The following is a 16,593-nucleotide window of genomic DNA, read 5'->3' on the forward strand; positions in this document are numbered from 1 at the left end:
GATGGGGATTTAATCTATATATCATTTCTAATCCAAAAGAAAATTTATATTCTCATAACCTGGTAGTCAAGATTAAAAAAGAAATTCAAATACCTGTTTATCATTCAAATTGTCTTCAAATAATAACGAGTTTATGTAGCATTAAAAAAATGTGATTCCCACTCTACTTCTATCCCTATCTCACATAAGCAAAGCTAAAGAGCAAAAGCAACATGCTAGCACTAAATTTGAGAAGCTCTCTACTTGAATGACGGACCATTCCTTGAACATAACAGAATGATATGCATACACTTGGAGAAATATGTTTTGATAGAAAAGTAATATATCCTTGGAGGTGCCTTCCATCTCAGGACTTTATAATTGAACCAGCTTTAATAAAGTAGATTGCACACAGGTCCATGAATGCATGAATGTAGAAAACAAAACATAACATAAGCATCTACTCATTTTGATGGAAATAAAGTCGTAAGAAATTAAAAATATAAGACAAAAAATGTAACCACTCAGTGGCTCAATGCTTTCTCCAAACTTTGATTAAAAAAAAAGTGAGTTAAAAGTTCTGTAATATCTATCATCTATCAACTGAAACATGGATTCACCATCAGGATAATACATGTCTCCAAAATTTTCTAAAATTATCTAATGAAAAGTTTACTTGATTACGAGAACACCAGATAAAAAGGATATTGGGTTACTTCAGCTTCTTCATCCGGGAATAAAAGAAATGGCACCAGAAGATATATCAATATGCTAAACAAAGTTGCAAGGATCAAGTTATGAATCATGACACTGGCTTAAATAAAAAGGGATCAAATTATTTAGTTGTAATGAAGACATGAATGTAAATAAAGCAAAGTTACAGGGAGAGTCACAGAACACAATATCAAGATAGATCAATTGTAAAGAAATACAATAGCAAAAGTGTAAGCATTAATTAAAAGTGCAGCATGCATTGTTCGGTTTGAATTTATCACATACCTTATGAACAGAATAATGGAGAGATAAATGTGGCCAGAATTAATAATTCTAAATAAGTTTGCTAACAAAAACACAACAAAAAGTGAAAGTTAATGACATGGTTATGTAAATCATATTGACTATCTTTGAAAATAGATGGAGGAAGAAAAGAGTCGTGGGCAAATTAGTAGGTGCTAATCAGCCACAGCAGGACCAGTAACTCCCACAAACAGATGGCCAACACGTATGATGGACTATCACATACAGACTAATAAAAAAACTATCAACTTATATATCCCTTCTCTATATCCACTGAGTCCTCACAAACAAGACGAGTAGCTTTTATCTGTAATTAGTTGTTCTCTCACCAACAAATCATCAATTTTTGTAATTTCTAGATAACAATCCTTTAAAAAGATGTACAAAATGAAACAACAGTAACATAAAGTTTTATATGTCCCAAGTATTTATGGAAGGTGTCAATATTTTGTCACGCCATTGGCTTAAAATTATAGCATTACTAGTGAACTGATAGAGATTTTGAATTTCTCTTTTCTCCTTCTACTTCACACACCTTCAAATGTAATTGATTCAACAAACAGATGAAAGTTGTAAAGAAATAGTCCAACAGCCCATGAGATGCATTTAAACTGCTAGCTTGACTACTTCAATGCAACAACTTTATGCCACTACTCTATTTAATGCATTCTTGACGTTCATCCCGATTGTTGAGCTAACATCTTAGTAGATACAATTTCAAAGTGGGAGATAATAAGAAAGATAAAAGTCATTTCTCCCAGTAATGCAGCAGCCTAACAACCTCTATTTTACAACTGAAATTCCATATGCATTATGAGAAAAGATAACAGAATATTTCCCAAACTAAGAAAATCATGACGAGAACATGGTGGTGATTGTCTTATAGTATCTACTTCATGTTAGTTGCGCAATGATGTATACAAGAAATTCCTCCATCTCCAATGAAGAAAAACTATCCCTACCATAGAAAAACATGACATAAAAGCGAAACAGAAATTCCTCCTTTTATATTTAATCATCTTTAAAACTAAAAAATACCAATTTTATATCAAGCTTTTAGTTAATAAAATTTTACAATATTTATTTTTTAAATTTTATAATTATTCCTCATTATTATTTAAATTATAAGGCCTATGTTGTACCCGGTCCTTTAACACCCCTACACATCATGGAATATTAGCACGACTATACACACTTTTCTATCAAATTTTAGATTGTTATAGGAGAAATTGAACAAATGCAGATTTTCACAAAATATTGGAAACTGAAATAAAACTAAAGAAAAAAATTCACCATTTCATCATGGAATATTACCATCCGATCCCTCTACAAGGAATTGATCATCTTGGCCCTGCTATTCAGAAGCTTCACTTTCATCCATCTTGTCCTTGATCCAATCTAGCAATAACTGTCAAAACCTTTTTAATTTAAAATCTTTAATGGCATGAAACAAATCATGATACAAGTGAGTTCTTTTCTTGGGGTAAACCTAAAAAAAAACAGACAAATGGCATTAAACATATTCATTTCTGTGCTCTCAAAATTAAATAACAAAATAAATGATAACCTGTGCATATGCATTCCAAGTTTGTCCACTCCCACAAGAGCTACAAGTCAAACTTAATAGTCGAATCACCATCCTTTGCAGCTCAAGACAATCCTTTCCATATGAATCCCACCAGTCAGCTGGATGTTTTGTATATCTTGTCAAATTTGCATCCACACTTCCAAATAATCCCTTAGAAGTTGAAAAATCAGCAATTTGATCCTCTATCTTTTTCAGATTATTTGTCATCATGTTTAGATCATCATCGCAATCAACTAGAATTCTAGCTAACGAAGTACAAGATTCCTCAATAGATCCATAAGGAGACTCAAAAGTGGGATCGTCGTGCAATTGAGGGTTCAAATAATAACTTGTTGCATACCATGGATAAAGTTGTGCATTCCATCTCTCAGTAATTATCTTCGAAATAGTCGCAAACCTGCATAAAATAAAAGAAATAGCACAAAATATAAGCAATAAAAAACAACTAAAATGAAAGGAATTAAAATGTAACTATAGATTTAGAACAAGTGAGTATACCCTTTTACAATTTTCAATGATCGAATACTCTCTTTTGCATGATTCATCTCTTTATAAATGAATCCCATGGTTGGTTTATCATCATAATCTATCTTCAGAAGTACTTCGATGATAGGAAGAGCAACATCCAAACAATATGGTATTTCATTCCAAAAATTATCATCCTGAACTATTTGTTGTATTTCTTCTCCCTCTTCTGTTTTTGCCAATTCATTTGACTTCCATTGCTCCGATGAAAACATTTCAATGAGGTTATCTTTTATACCAACAATGTAAAATAATATCAAATATGAATTAGCAAATCGAGTAATAGTTGGTCCATTCAAATCCTTGCCGTGAGTGAAATGCCTTAACATCAAAATAACAATGGTTCTTGAACAAATAAATGTACTAATCTTATTACCTTTACCAATAGTTATGTGATGATCTAACAAGTTATTCTCAAAGTCTTCCAGAATTTCATCTAACAATTGGACAACACAAAGGCTCCAAAAAACTTATATATCCCTTCTCTGTATCTACTGAGTCCTCGCAGATAGAACGACGAGTTGCTTTTATCAGCAATTAGTTATTCTCTCATCAACAAATCACCATTTTTTGTAATTTCTAGATAACAATCCTTTAAAAAGATGTAAAAAATGAAACAACAGTAACGGAAGTTTTATGTCCCAAGTATTTATGGATGGTGTAAGTATTTCGTCACACCATTGACTTTGTATACAATCATAGCATTATTATTAGTGAACTGATATAGATTTCAAATTTCTCTTTTCTCCTACTTCCATCCCTTCAAATGTAATTGATTCAACAAACAGATGAAAGTTGTAGAGAAATAGTCCAACAGCCCAAGAGAAGCATTTAAACTCTACTCTATCTAATATATTCTTGACATTCATCCCGATAGTTGAGCTAACATCTTGGTAGATACAATTTCAAATTAGGAGATAATAAGAAAGATAGAAGTCATTACTCCCAGTAATGCAGCAGCCTAACCTCTCTTTTACAACTGAAATTCCATATGCATTATGAGAAAATACAACAGAAATTTTTCCAAACTAAAAAAATCATGACGAGAACAGGGTGGTGATTGTCGTCTAGTATCTAATTCATGTTAGTTGCACACAAATGTATACAAGAATTCTTCCATCTCCAAAGAAGAAAAACTATCTCTACCACATAAAAACATGACATAAAGGTGAAATAGAAATTCCTCCTTATTTAAAAATAAAAATACCAATTTTAATATCAAGCTTTTAATTAATAAAATTTTATAATATTTATTTTATAAAATTTATTATTATTCCTCATGATTTTTTTATTTAAATTATAAGGCTTGCCCTTAAACACCCATCAATTATTTGACTTCATGAAATATTAGTATACTCTGACGGTGCACACTTTTCTATCAAATTCACTTATAACAAACCATCTAAATTTGATAGAAAAGTGTGCACCGTCAGAGTATACTAATATTTCATGAAGTCAAATAATTGATGGGTGTTTAAGGGCAAGCCTTATAATTTAAATAAAAAAATCATGAGGAATAATAATAAATTTTATAAAATAAATATTATAAAATTTTATTAATTAAAAGCTTGATATTAAAATTGGTATTTTTATTTTTAAATAAGGAGGAATTTCTATTTCACCTTTATGTCATGTTTTTCCTGTGGTAGAGATAGTTTTTCTTCTTTGGAGATGGAAGAATTCTTGTATACATTTGTGTGCAACTAACATGAATTAGATACTAGACGACAATCATCACCCTGTTCTCGTCATGATTTTTTTAGTTTGGAAAAATTTCTGTTGTATTTTCTCATAATGCATATGGAATTTCAGTTGTAAAAGAGAGGTTAGGCTGCTGCATTACTGGGAGTAATGACTTCTATCTTTCTTATTATCTCCTACTTTGAAATTGTATCTACCAAGATGTTAGCTCAACTATCGGGATGAATGTCAAGAATATATTAGATAGAGTAGAGTTTAAATGCTTCTCTTGGACTGTTGGACTATTTCTCTACAACTTTCATCTGTTTGTTGAATCAATTACATTTGAAGGGATGGAAGTAGGAGAAAAGAGAAATTTGAAATCTATATCAGTTCACTAATAATAATGCTATGATTGTATACAAAGTCAATGGTGTGACGAAATACTTACACCATCCATAAATACTTGGGACATAAAACTTCCGTTACTGTTGTTTCATTTTTTACATCTTTTTAAAGGATTGTTATCTAGAAATTACAAAAAATGGTGATTTGTTGATGAGAGAATAACTAATTGCTGATAAAAGCAACTCGTCGTTCTATCTGCGAGGACTCAGTAGATACAGAGAAGGGATATATAAGTTTTTTGGAGCCTTTGTGTTGTCCAATTGTTAGATGAAATTCTGGAAGACTTTGAGAACAACTTGTTAGATCATCACATAACTATTGGTAAATGTAATAAGATTAGTACATTTATTTGTTCAAGAACCATTGTTATTTTGATGTTAAGGCATTTCACTCACGGCAAGGATTTGAATGGACCAACTATTACTCGATTTGCTAATTCATATTTGATTTTATTTTACATTGTTGGTATAAAAGATAACCTCATTGAAATGTTTTCATCGGAGCAATGGAAGTCAAATGAATTGGCAAAAACAGAAGAGGGAGAAGAAATACAACAAATAGTTCAGGATGATAATTTTTGGAATGAAATATCATATTGTTTGGATGTTGCTCTTCCTATCATCGAAGTACTTCTGAAGATAGATTATGATGATAAACCAACCATGGGATTCATTTATAAAGAGATGAATCATGCAAAAGAGAGTATTCGATCATTGAAAATTGTAAAAGGGTATACTCACTTGTTCTAAATCTATAGTTACATTTTAATTCCTTTCATTTTAGTTGTTTTTTATTGCTTATATTTTGTGCTATTTCTTTTATTTTATGCAGGTTTGCGACTATTTCGAAGATAATTACTGAGAGATGGAATGCACAACTTTATCCATGGTATGCAACAAGTTATTATTTGAACCCTCAATTGCACGACGATCCCACTTTTGAGTCTCCTTATGGATCTATTGAGGAATCTTGTACTTCGTTAGCTAGAATTCTAGTTGATTGCGATGATGATCTAAACATGATGACAAATAATCTGAAAAAGATAGAGGATCAAATTGCTGATTTTTCAACTTCTAAGGGATTATTTGGAAGTGTGGATGCAAATTTGACAAGATATACAAAACATCCAGCTGACTGGTGGGATTCATATGGAAAGGATTGTCTTGAGCTACAAAGGATGGCGATTCGACTATTAAGTTTGACTTGTAGCTCTTGTGGGAGTGGACAAACTTGGAATGCATATGCACAGGTTATCATTTATTTTGTTATTTAATTTTGAGAACACAGGAAATGAATATGTTTAATGCCATTTGTCTGTTTTTTTTAGGTTTACCCCAAGAAAAGAACCCACTTGTATCATGATTTGTTTCATGTCATTAAAGATTTTAAATTAAAAAGGTTTTGATAGTTATTGCTAGATTGGATCAAGGACAAGATGGATGAAAGTGAAGCTTCTGAATAGCAGGGTCAAGATGATCAATTCCTTGTAGAGGGATCGGATGGTAATATTCCATGATGAAATGGTGAATTTTTTTCTTTAGTTTTATTTCAGTTTCCAATATTTTGTGAAAATCTGCATTTGTTCAATTTCTCCTATAACAATCTAAAATTTGATAGAAAAGTGTGTATAGTCGTGCTAATATTCCATGATGTGTAGGGGTGTTAAAGGACCGGGTACAACATAGGCCTTATAATTTAAATAATAATGAGGAATAATTATAAAATTTAAAAAATAAATATTGTAAAATTTTATTAACTAAAAGCTTGATATAAAATTGGTATTTTTTAGTTTTAAAGATGATTAAATATAAAAGGAGGAATTTCTGTTTCGCTTTTATGTCATATTTTTCTATGGTAGGGATAGTTTTTCTTCATTGGAGATGGAGGAATTTCTTGTATACATCATTGCGCAACTAACATGAAGTAGATACTATAAGACAATCACCACCATGTTCTCGTTATGATTTTCTTAGTTTGGGAAATATTCTGTTATCTTTTCTCATAATGCATATGGAATTTCAGTTGTAAAATAGAGGTTGTTAGGCTGCTGCATTACTGGGAGAAATGACTTTTATCTTTCTTATTATCTCCCACTTTGAAATTGTATCTACTAAGATGTTAGCTCAACAATCGGGATGAATGTCAAGAATGCATTAAATAGAGTAGTGGCATAAAGTTGTTGCATTTTCAAGCTAGCAGTTTAAATGCATCTCATGGGCTGTTGGACTATTTCTTTACAACTTTCATCTGTTTGTTGAATCAATTACATTTGAAGGTGTGTGAAGTAGAAGGAGAAAAGAGAAATTCAAAATCTCTATCAGTTCACTAGTAATGCTATAATTTTAAGCCAATGGCGTGACAAAATATTGACACCTTCCATAAATACTTGGGACATATAAAACTTTATGTTACTGTTGTTTCATTTTGTACATCTTTTTAAAGGATTGTTATCTAGAAATTACAAAAATTGATGATTTGTTGGTGAGAGAACAACTAATTACAGATAAAAGCTACTCGTCTTGTTTGTGAGGACTCAGTGGATATAGAGAAGGGATATATAAGTTGATAGTTTTTTTATTAGTCTGTATGTGATAGTCCATCATACGTGTTGGCCATCTGTTTGTGGGAGTTACTGGTCCTGCTGTGGCTGATTAGCACCTACTAATTTGCCCACGACTCTTTTCTTCCTCCATCTATTTTCAAAGATAGTCAATATGATTTACATAACCATGTCATTAACTTTCACTTTTTGTTGTGTTTTTGTTAGCAAACTTATTTAGAATTATTAATTCTGGCCACATTTATCTCTCCATTATTCTGTTCATAAGGTATGTGATAAATTCAAACCGAACAATGCATGCTGCACTTTTAATTAATGCTTACACTTTTGCTATTGTATTTCTTTACAATTGATCTATCTTGATATTGTGTTCTGTGACTCTCCCTGTAACTTTGCTTTATTTACATTCATGTCTTCATTACAACTAAATAATTTGATCCCTTTTTATTTAAGCCAGTGTCATGATTCATAACTTGATCCTTGCAACTTTGTTTAGCATATTGATATATCTTCTGGTGCCATTTCTTTTATTCCCGGATGAAGAAGCTGAAGTAACCCAATATCCTTTTTATCTGGTGTTCTCGTAATCAAGTAAACTTTTCATTAGATAATTTTAGAAAATTTTGGAGACATGTATTATCCTGATGGTGAATCCATGTTTCAGTTGATAGATGATAGATATTACAGAACTTTTAACTCACTTTTTTTTTAATCAAAGTTTGGATAAAGCATTGAGCCACTGAGTGGTTACATTTTTTGTCTTATATTTTTAATTTCTTACGACTTTATTTCCATCAAAATGAGTAGATGCTTATGTTATGTTTTGTTTTCTACATTCATGCCTTCCATGGACTTCTGTGCAATCTACTTTATTAAAGCTGGTTCAATTATAAAGTCCTGAGATGGAAAGCACCTCCATACAGTAGGATATATTACTTTTCTATCAAAACATATTTCTCCAAGTGTATGCATACCATTCTATTATGTTCAAGGAATGGTCCGTCATTCAAGTAGAGAGCTTCTCAAATTTAGTGCTATCATGTTGCTTTTGCTCTTTAGCTTTGCTTATGTGAGATAGGGATAGAAGTAGAGTGGGAATCACATTTTTTTAATGCTACATAAACTCGTTATTATTTGAAGACAATTTGAATGATAAACAGGTATTTGAATTTCTTTTTTAATCTTGACTACCAGGTTATGAGAATATAAATTTTCTTTTGGATTAGAAATGATATATAGATTAAATCCCCATCAACATTGTTGTTATACTGATTTGAGCCTTTCACGTTAATAATAATTCTTCTGAATTTAATTAACTTATTACTCATGCATACAATACTTAAACTATCTAAAAAGTAACTCCCCAAAATCACAATTAAAAATGATAATCAAGTTGATACTTCATTCAACAACAGAATGGCAGAATGATCTGTGCCATAATTTAGTTAAATTATTTGCAAACTTACTGCATATTCATACCACATGTATTACACAACACTAAGGCTATGTTTGGTTGGGTGTAATGTAATGTAACTTGTAATGTATTCAAATTTGTAATGTAATATAATATAATTTTGATTACATTACTACTTTTGGTAATGTAATGTATGTAATCTTTGATTACAAGGGTGATTACATTCTTTTGTTTGGTGTCTATTATTTTTTATAAGCAATGTAATTTGTAATATTATTAAATGACAAAAATATCCTACGACCTCTACTGACGACCGCCGCACCTCTACCGGAGCTTGCAGCAACCAGTGGCCGCCGTCGTTAGCCTCCTCTGCCGGCCGTCGCCATCGGCAACCGTTGACCGTCGTCGGTCGCCGGCAACTGGCGACAACGACAACCGTCGGTGGTGGCGGCCAGAGGTGGCTGGCGGCGGCGACGGGGGACGCGGTGATCGCCGGCGGCCGGCGGTGGTCACGGGCGGCGGGGGTGGGCGGCGGTGGTCACCGACGGTGGTCGTCGGCGGTGGCCGGCTGCAGTCGCGGGTGGCGGCCGGCGGCGACCGCGGGTGGCGGCGAGCGGCAGTCGTGGTGGACTAGGAGTATATTCGACATTTAAATTTTGATTAAATGGTGACCTCGTAATGTAATCAAATTACATAGTATTTGTTTTGTAATCCAGATTACAAAATTTCACTACCTTTTGTAATGCATATTACATTACATTACAAGTTTAAAATTAAACCAAACAAAATAATCAACCTTGTAACGTAATCCTGATTATATTACAAAGCAGATTACACCCTACCAAACGTAGCCTAAACTACATGGTTTCTATATAATACGTGATTTATCTTCTCTGCGTTGGCTTTGGGACGGATTGACGAGACATTGAGGACGAGCGTATTTATCTTTTACCATCATGATTTCACATAATACACATACTTTGAATCATGCCCAACTTAATCATGAGCGACATTTAAGTTTCTGTCAACGTTAAAAAAAAATGACAACTTTATCTCATGAACAGAAAGTGACAAGTCCTCGAAGGCATATATCTCCACCGAAAAGGCAGCAAAACATTACATCATCCACATTACCAGCAACGAGAATATTACTTAATTTCCATGATCCATAATCTCTATCTCTATAAATAATCCAACATGTTAAGCATGCATGAGCGGTTGCAATAATAGCTGTTAAAATCAATTCCTAGTGGATACAAAATATCTCATTGGATGCCATGCAAAGGATCATTGTGCTAAGAAAAAATATCTCTTATGATTTAGGTACAATTTTATCACTTTTTACTCTAATAAATAATCCAACACTCACCAACATACATAGTGTTTGTCCACATATTAATTGACTTTAATTCTCTGTTGTTTGCGACACTATGATAAATTATTCATCATTCAATTCGACAAGTGTTTCCAGAGCCAATGTCATCGGTCAGCCAACGTAGAACAAGTACAAGATGTGCTTCTTCTTCCAACTCTGGTTCAGGCCAGTGTCATTCGAGCCGACCGAAGCAATTAGGAAAGAGTTCAAGGAGTATGTCGGCGCCGACGAGGAGATGAGGGTCCACAAGCTATCCAAGTTCGGTCGGTGTGGAACAAGTACAAGGTGTGTTTTTTCTTTCGACTCCAGTTCAGGCTGACATCAGCCGAGTTGCCGGAAGTGATCAAGGAGTACGTCAGTAGTGTGATGCGGATCCACGAACTGGCCGAGTTTCTAATGAAGATGCAAGGGGAGTCTGCTGGCTCCGCCCTGGAGGTGGCAGCGCAGGCCATCATCGACAGCGTCAAGGAAGTGAACCCCTTGAAGGTGTTCCGAAAGAAGAAAGGCCTCTTGCTAGACTCCTACAGAACTCTCTTAACCGATGGCAACACTGTTCATCCTCCGCTTGGAGTACACACAGTTTGCTCCTCCATACTTAGAAAACTTCAACTTTATTTACTGAATCCTCTCCGATTCTCAAACATTAATTGGGGTTATAATTCTTTGTTGCAGGTTCACCAATATATGATTGCTCCACTGACTCAACTCCTATACCATCAAATATTATGTAGTCCTCAATTGAATGATATAAAATAAGATTAATCATATCAAACACAATCATCAAATGTTAATCACATTCCAATTGAACATCGAGGAAGGATGTGTAAGGCCCCAACAAACATTAATCTAGTTGATGGAAGACAACAAGAATGTAGTTTATATCCTTAAACACTTAGTAGTTTATAACATGACAAGCCCTTAAGACAATATTGTATGTTTTTTTTTTTGGTGTCTTCACTGAGAAATTCCAATTAAGATTCATTATATATCTCCGTGTTCACCTACTCAATGGATTTGCGACATGTTATTCTAGCTTGCACTGTAATATAATAAACCAAAAAATATATTCTTTAAAGAAACAATAAATCTAATGAATAAACAATCTAGACAAAAGATTTACCGAACCATATATAATGCAAAATCATCGGTGGATAGTATCTAGAATCAAAAGGAATTTAGATATCTTCATGATAGTATGATATTATCTACTTTAGACCTAAGTTCTTATGATTTTACTTATGGACTCTATCCAAAACGTCTTATACTAATGGAGATATTTTTTCCTTATAAACGCATGATCTTTCTCATATGTTTTCAATGCATGACTTTGTTTGTAACCTTACAACCCAACAATCCTCCCTCAAACGAAGGATCACAAGCTCTCGTTCGACCCTCAAACAATCCCCCCAGGTCTTCCTGTCCCTCGGTCCACCCGACCTACTAGGACTTCTTTGCCTAACCGCAACTAGGACTTCTTGCCCCTCGGTCCACCTGACCTACTAGGATTTCCTTGCTTAGTCGTAATTAGGACTTCCTACTTAATGTTTGGTCCTCTTGATCCGGACACGGGAGCCTCCACTTCTTTGTTTGAGGTCAATATTCCACCCCCATGGTTCGATTAGACCATGACTCTTGTGCACAATCGACGGTTAGTCCTTCTGACAGTCCGGACTTTAATACCAATTGTTAGGACCAAAAGGAATTTAAATATCTCCACAATGACATGATATTGTCCACTTTGGGTCTAAATTCTCATGGTTTTATTTTTGGACTCTACCCAAAAGACCTCATATCAATGGAGATATCTTTCTCTTATAAACGCATGATCTTTCCCATATATTTTTAATGTAGGACTTTATTTACAATCTTACAACCTAACCGTATCTAGATATTAATTTAATTGAAAAATTATCAAAAAGCATCAAGCTAAGTGAATATGAAAATTCATAACTAAGAAAATTAGTATTCCCATTAGCATTTGCATTGTTAACTGATTGGTGTAGTCATCTATCAGGTTAGTTTGGCAAGAACTAATCAAGATGAATTTAACTGCCAAATAAAAGGCTCTGCTGTGAATTTGATATTCTTTCATTTCCTAGTGTTTGAGGAGAAGCACTTTGTCAAGGATGAGAGTTATGTTGTAGGCCTTGGTTGAGAAAAATAGTTGTTGTGGTCATGCAGTGGATGTAGCAGGTATGACAGTTATACGGTGGATGCTACATACATATTGGTCATATAATGGTTAGTAGGTTGTAGTAAGATGTAGTTTAGGCTCGATAGATAAAGAACATTAAGCAATTATTCAATTTTCATCTCCCAAAAAGTATCTGATATCGGTGAGGTTCTCCCTATTTCTAATGAAGTCTCAATATTCCCTTCGTTCTTCCACTATGTTGCTTACAAAATATGGTTCTTTTGTGGTTATAGTTCAGGGTTATTTCTTAGTTCGATCTCTACTGCAAAATTGGGCATGAAAATTTCCTTTCATCCAACTCCTCACAATTGAAAAGAATAAATGCACATGGAAAAAAAAGAATACAATAAGACATTTATCAATATTGGTTTTGTTATATGATATACAGATAGAATGTTTCTACATGAGTACATCTAAAATTGCTTATAAAAAAAGCTACAATTGTATTGAACATATTGGTGCCATACATTGAAATCTTTGGAATACTACATATTGGGAGCATTGGAGATGAAAGGATAACTTATCTTTTAGTTTGATACCATTCCCATGTCTCGTCTAAGATACAACTATCAGTAATCCTTTTTGCTTACTCAAGTTATCAAATTGTCGTTTCTATCAATTCACTAGTGTGATGGATGTTAAAATCTTGCTAAAGAATGATAGTTACCGACGTTGAGAAACATGAGCTTTCTACAAAATGCTTTTATTCACTAAATTAATTGGAATTTGATGCCTAACATTGATTGAAGATTCATTTTGAAGACCAAGAGTTTCTGTGCAGGCCAAATTACTTTGTGGAAAGGATTCTTCTGATAAATGAGTATTATAGTATATGTATCTAACAATGAAAATAACAACTGAATCTGGTGCTCCACTTATATCATTTCTGAATAATGTGATATTATATGTATTCATATCATATTGCATTTAAAAATCCAATAAACACAATGAGGCAGTGCCCCACACTAAATGCAAAAGGCAGTGCCTCACAGTCAGCATTTTTGAGTAGATTATCGGGTCATGATTTTATACTCAGAGCTTGATGGGAATATTATTTTATGATGCATAATGCATGACAACCATAGAGGATAAGGAGAAAGAACAATTCTTCGTCACATGATGAGGTGAACATTAATGGGGTGGCTATTCGAGATCTTGTTTCAGGTGGTACAGAAGGCACATTGGCAGACAAATCCTCTTCTATGAAAACAGTTGCATTATGGGCATGCATTCTGTATAGTATCTATGCTAAAGCATAGCTCTGGCAATTTTATAGTGCACTCTTGCTATCTTGATTAATGATTAACTAAGTGTCATTTCTTACCATTGTTTCTCCATTACCTCTCAGGTATTTGTTGCTTCCTCTTTTGGAATTTGCTTGGGTTTTAAGGATGGCATTGAAAAGGCATCTGAATATTTTGCAGGGTATGCAGCATGTATGTTACTAAACTAAAGTTTCTATCTTTGTTTTCATTAATATTATCATCGTGCATTTAATTACTTTTTGCAACTGTATCCCTGAGATGTTGCATTGCTACTTGAACACTTTTGATTTTGGTTTAATTTCCTAGTTACTCGTAATTATCTTTCATATTTATCAAGTCTTCTTGATCTTTCCATTTTGATGAGAATATTTCATCATATCTCAAGCAGCAAGTTGAGTTTTTAGTTTGTGAAGATCAAGGTTAATAGTTCACTTAGATAATATGCAATTGTTTATTTTGCGAAACTTAGTATTCTCAACAGTTATACTAATTTGAAAAGTAAAACTTATGGTGTGACAAAAAAAAGATAATGTATAGCTTGGATTTTGCATTTAAAGAGACAATCTGAGAAGTAGATAGAGAAATAAGCTTGATATGTCAAAAATTCATAGTTCAGCTATTGTCTTTTAAGTATTCAATTTCCACTTTTGCTAGTCCACTGTAAACTGTCATACTAGTTTCAACACTCAATTTACATGTGTTATGTGGCATATGACAATGCATACAACTTGGATAATTTATGATTCATCTTTTCTCTTGGAACTTTGCTGATCTATGTTGTTGTAAGCATAAATTACATGTGCTGCATAGGTGGTATGTGGTTGATGATTGTTGTATGCATGCAAATTTGTGACTCCTCTATCTAATTGTTTTGTTCAATCAATATCTTGTGTCGGCTTAGCATTTTTTCCCTTATATTCCTAGATTACGTTTGAACACATGGGGACAAGAAGTACTCATGTGACAAATTTTTGTTACAGCTATATTCTGGAACAGAGTATTTCCATCGAATCTGTCTTTGTTTTAATTTTCAAATATTTCAAAGTTCCTGTGAAATGTCAGGTAATTTGGTTCCTTTTCTATAATTATCATGGTTAGGTTAACTTTTCTTGAGTTGAAACAAAAAATCCCTACTAAAATGGTTAGAGTCGATTGCTTTCATATGGTATTGCTGGTGCAATCATTTTCCCTGCAATAATAATACTACTTGGGACTGCAACAATTCAGGTAATTAAACTATCAAATTGTCTCCCTACTGCTTCCGTATTCCTTCATCTTAACTTCTTATTCTTAACTGTTCATTGCCAATGCTCAGAGATTTGAGTTAGTTAACGTTCTACTGGCCTGGATCCTTCTATTTTTCATCATACAAGGTTAAATTTCACAGTTCATTTTCTTTTTTTAGTTGGTTCCTGCATTATGCATTTTCTTGTGATCGTATGCTTAACAGTTCATTGTGTATTTAGGAATTACTGGTCGGATATATCGCATGTGATTTGCTAATTTGGAATAGACATCTGGGTGCATTTTGTCAGACTGATTCATAAAGTCATAGATTTGTTTATCATTATGGCAATCTAGTTGTTGCCGACCCCACCTAGTGAGATAATGCTTGATTGTTGTTGTATGACAATCTAGTTGTTACATTAGAAGACAATGAATTACTTAACCGATAACCATGATTCAAGTCCTCCATTATATGCAGTTTTTTCTGTTTCTTTATCAGATTAAAGCTAAATGAAGTGGTTGCTGTTATGGAGCTTTTCTTGCATTAGCTGTCCAAATAAACTGGACATACAAGTTCTAGTTGTTGTCTTTCAGTTGTTGATATGGTTTTTGTTTACAGTTGTTGATATGGTTTTTCTTCTCATTTATAGTTTTTGAGATTATATCTCATTCTTTAACCAGAATTTGGCTTATCGCTCTTTAGGTCGGTGATACTGATGTTCTGGTCTTCTGGAGATAAAAATGGGACAAAATTTTCTAGAAGCACACTTGTAAAACAAATCTGGTGGTGCAATGTCATCCAATTTGTACTAGAAAATATGTGGAAGCACAAGAGTGTATCTAGTGAAGTTAAGAGGCAAATGATCAGAATTTTAGTCCAACTAATGAAATTATCAAAAAGGAGAATCAGGAATGATGAAGAGTAGAATTGTTAGGGGATAAAACAATTGGTACCATTCAAGTATTCTAAATCAAAATTTTTAAAATAATTTGAAGGATGAAGCTTGTTAACAAATTGTTTTTTTTTTGCACAGGTGGCATTCCCTTCAATTGTGCAAAAAATCCAGAATTTGTAAAAATATTCATTTTGGTTGGAAAATATGGTTTGGAATTTGTACCTCCGTTCTGCCATGCCCATGAGCTTGAAAAATCAAAAATCTTATCTAGAAAAAGAAATGAAAAATACAATTGTTATGCTTGAGGAGTATAAATATGAGTGGAAGAAAGACGGATTGCTCAATAATATATGATGAATGAGCATAATATAAATGAAGATATTTTGATGAATACTGCAGTGGGTATTTTTTTTTAAAAAAAATCTATTGATACATTTGATTTTCTAAAACAACTGAAAAAGTTTT

The 16,593-nt window shown here is 33.2% G+C and overlaps 1 protein-coding gene across 34 annotated transcripts in view; it reads left to right on the forward strand.

Annotated features, from left to right (window-relative positions):
* The window catches only part of LOC122009658 (thylakoid membrane protein TERC, chloroplastic-like), a 36,989-nt gene extending 20,626 nt beyond the window's left edge, over positions 1-16,363 (forward strand). For 4 of the 34 annotated variants that reach the window (XM_042565906.1, XM_042565904.1, XM_042565905.1 and 1 more), the window contains 4 exons: positions 10,643-11,125; positions 14,089-14,165; positions 14,986-15,067; positions 15,152-16,363. In XM_042565906.1, coding sequence (XP_042421840.1) covers positions 10,913-11,125; positions 14,089-14,165; positions 14,986-15,067; positions 15,152-15,328 — 549 coding nt within the window. In that variant the 5' untranslated portion in view covers positions 10,643-10,912 and the 3' untranslated portion in view covers positions 15,329-16,363. Of the gene's footprint in view, positions 1-10,633; positions 11,126-14,088; positions 14,177-14,985 lie in introns of all 34 variants that reach the window. The other 30 variants (XR_006119617.1, XR_006119619.1, XR_006119611.1 and 27 more) reach the window with 20 other exon arrangements.
* The last annotated feature ends 230 nt before the right edge of the window (positions 16,364-16,593 follow it).

Source organism: Zingiber officinale, chromosome 8A (assembly GCF_018446385.1).
Source record: "Zingiber officinale cultivar Zhangliang chromosome 8A, Zo_v1.1, whole genome shotgun sequence".
Lineage (NCBI taxonomy): Eukaryota > Viridiplantae > Streptophyta > Magnoliopsida > Zingiberales > Zingiberaceae > Zingiber > Zingiber officinale.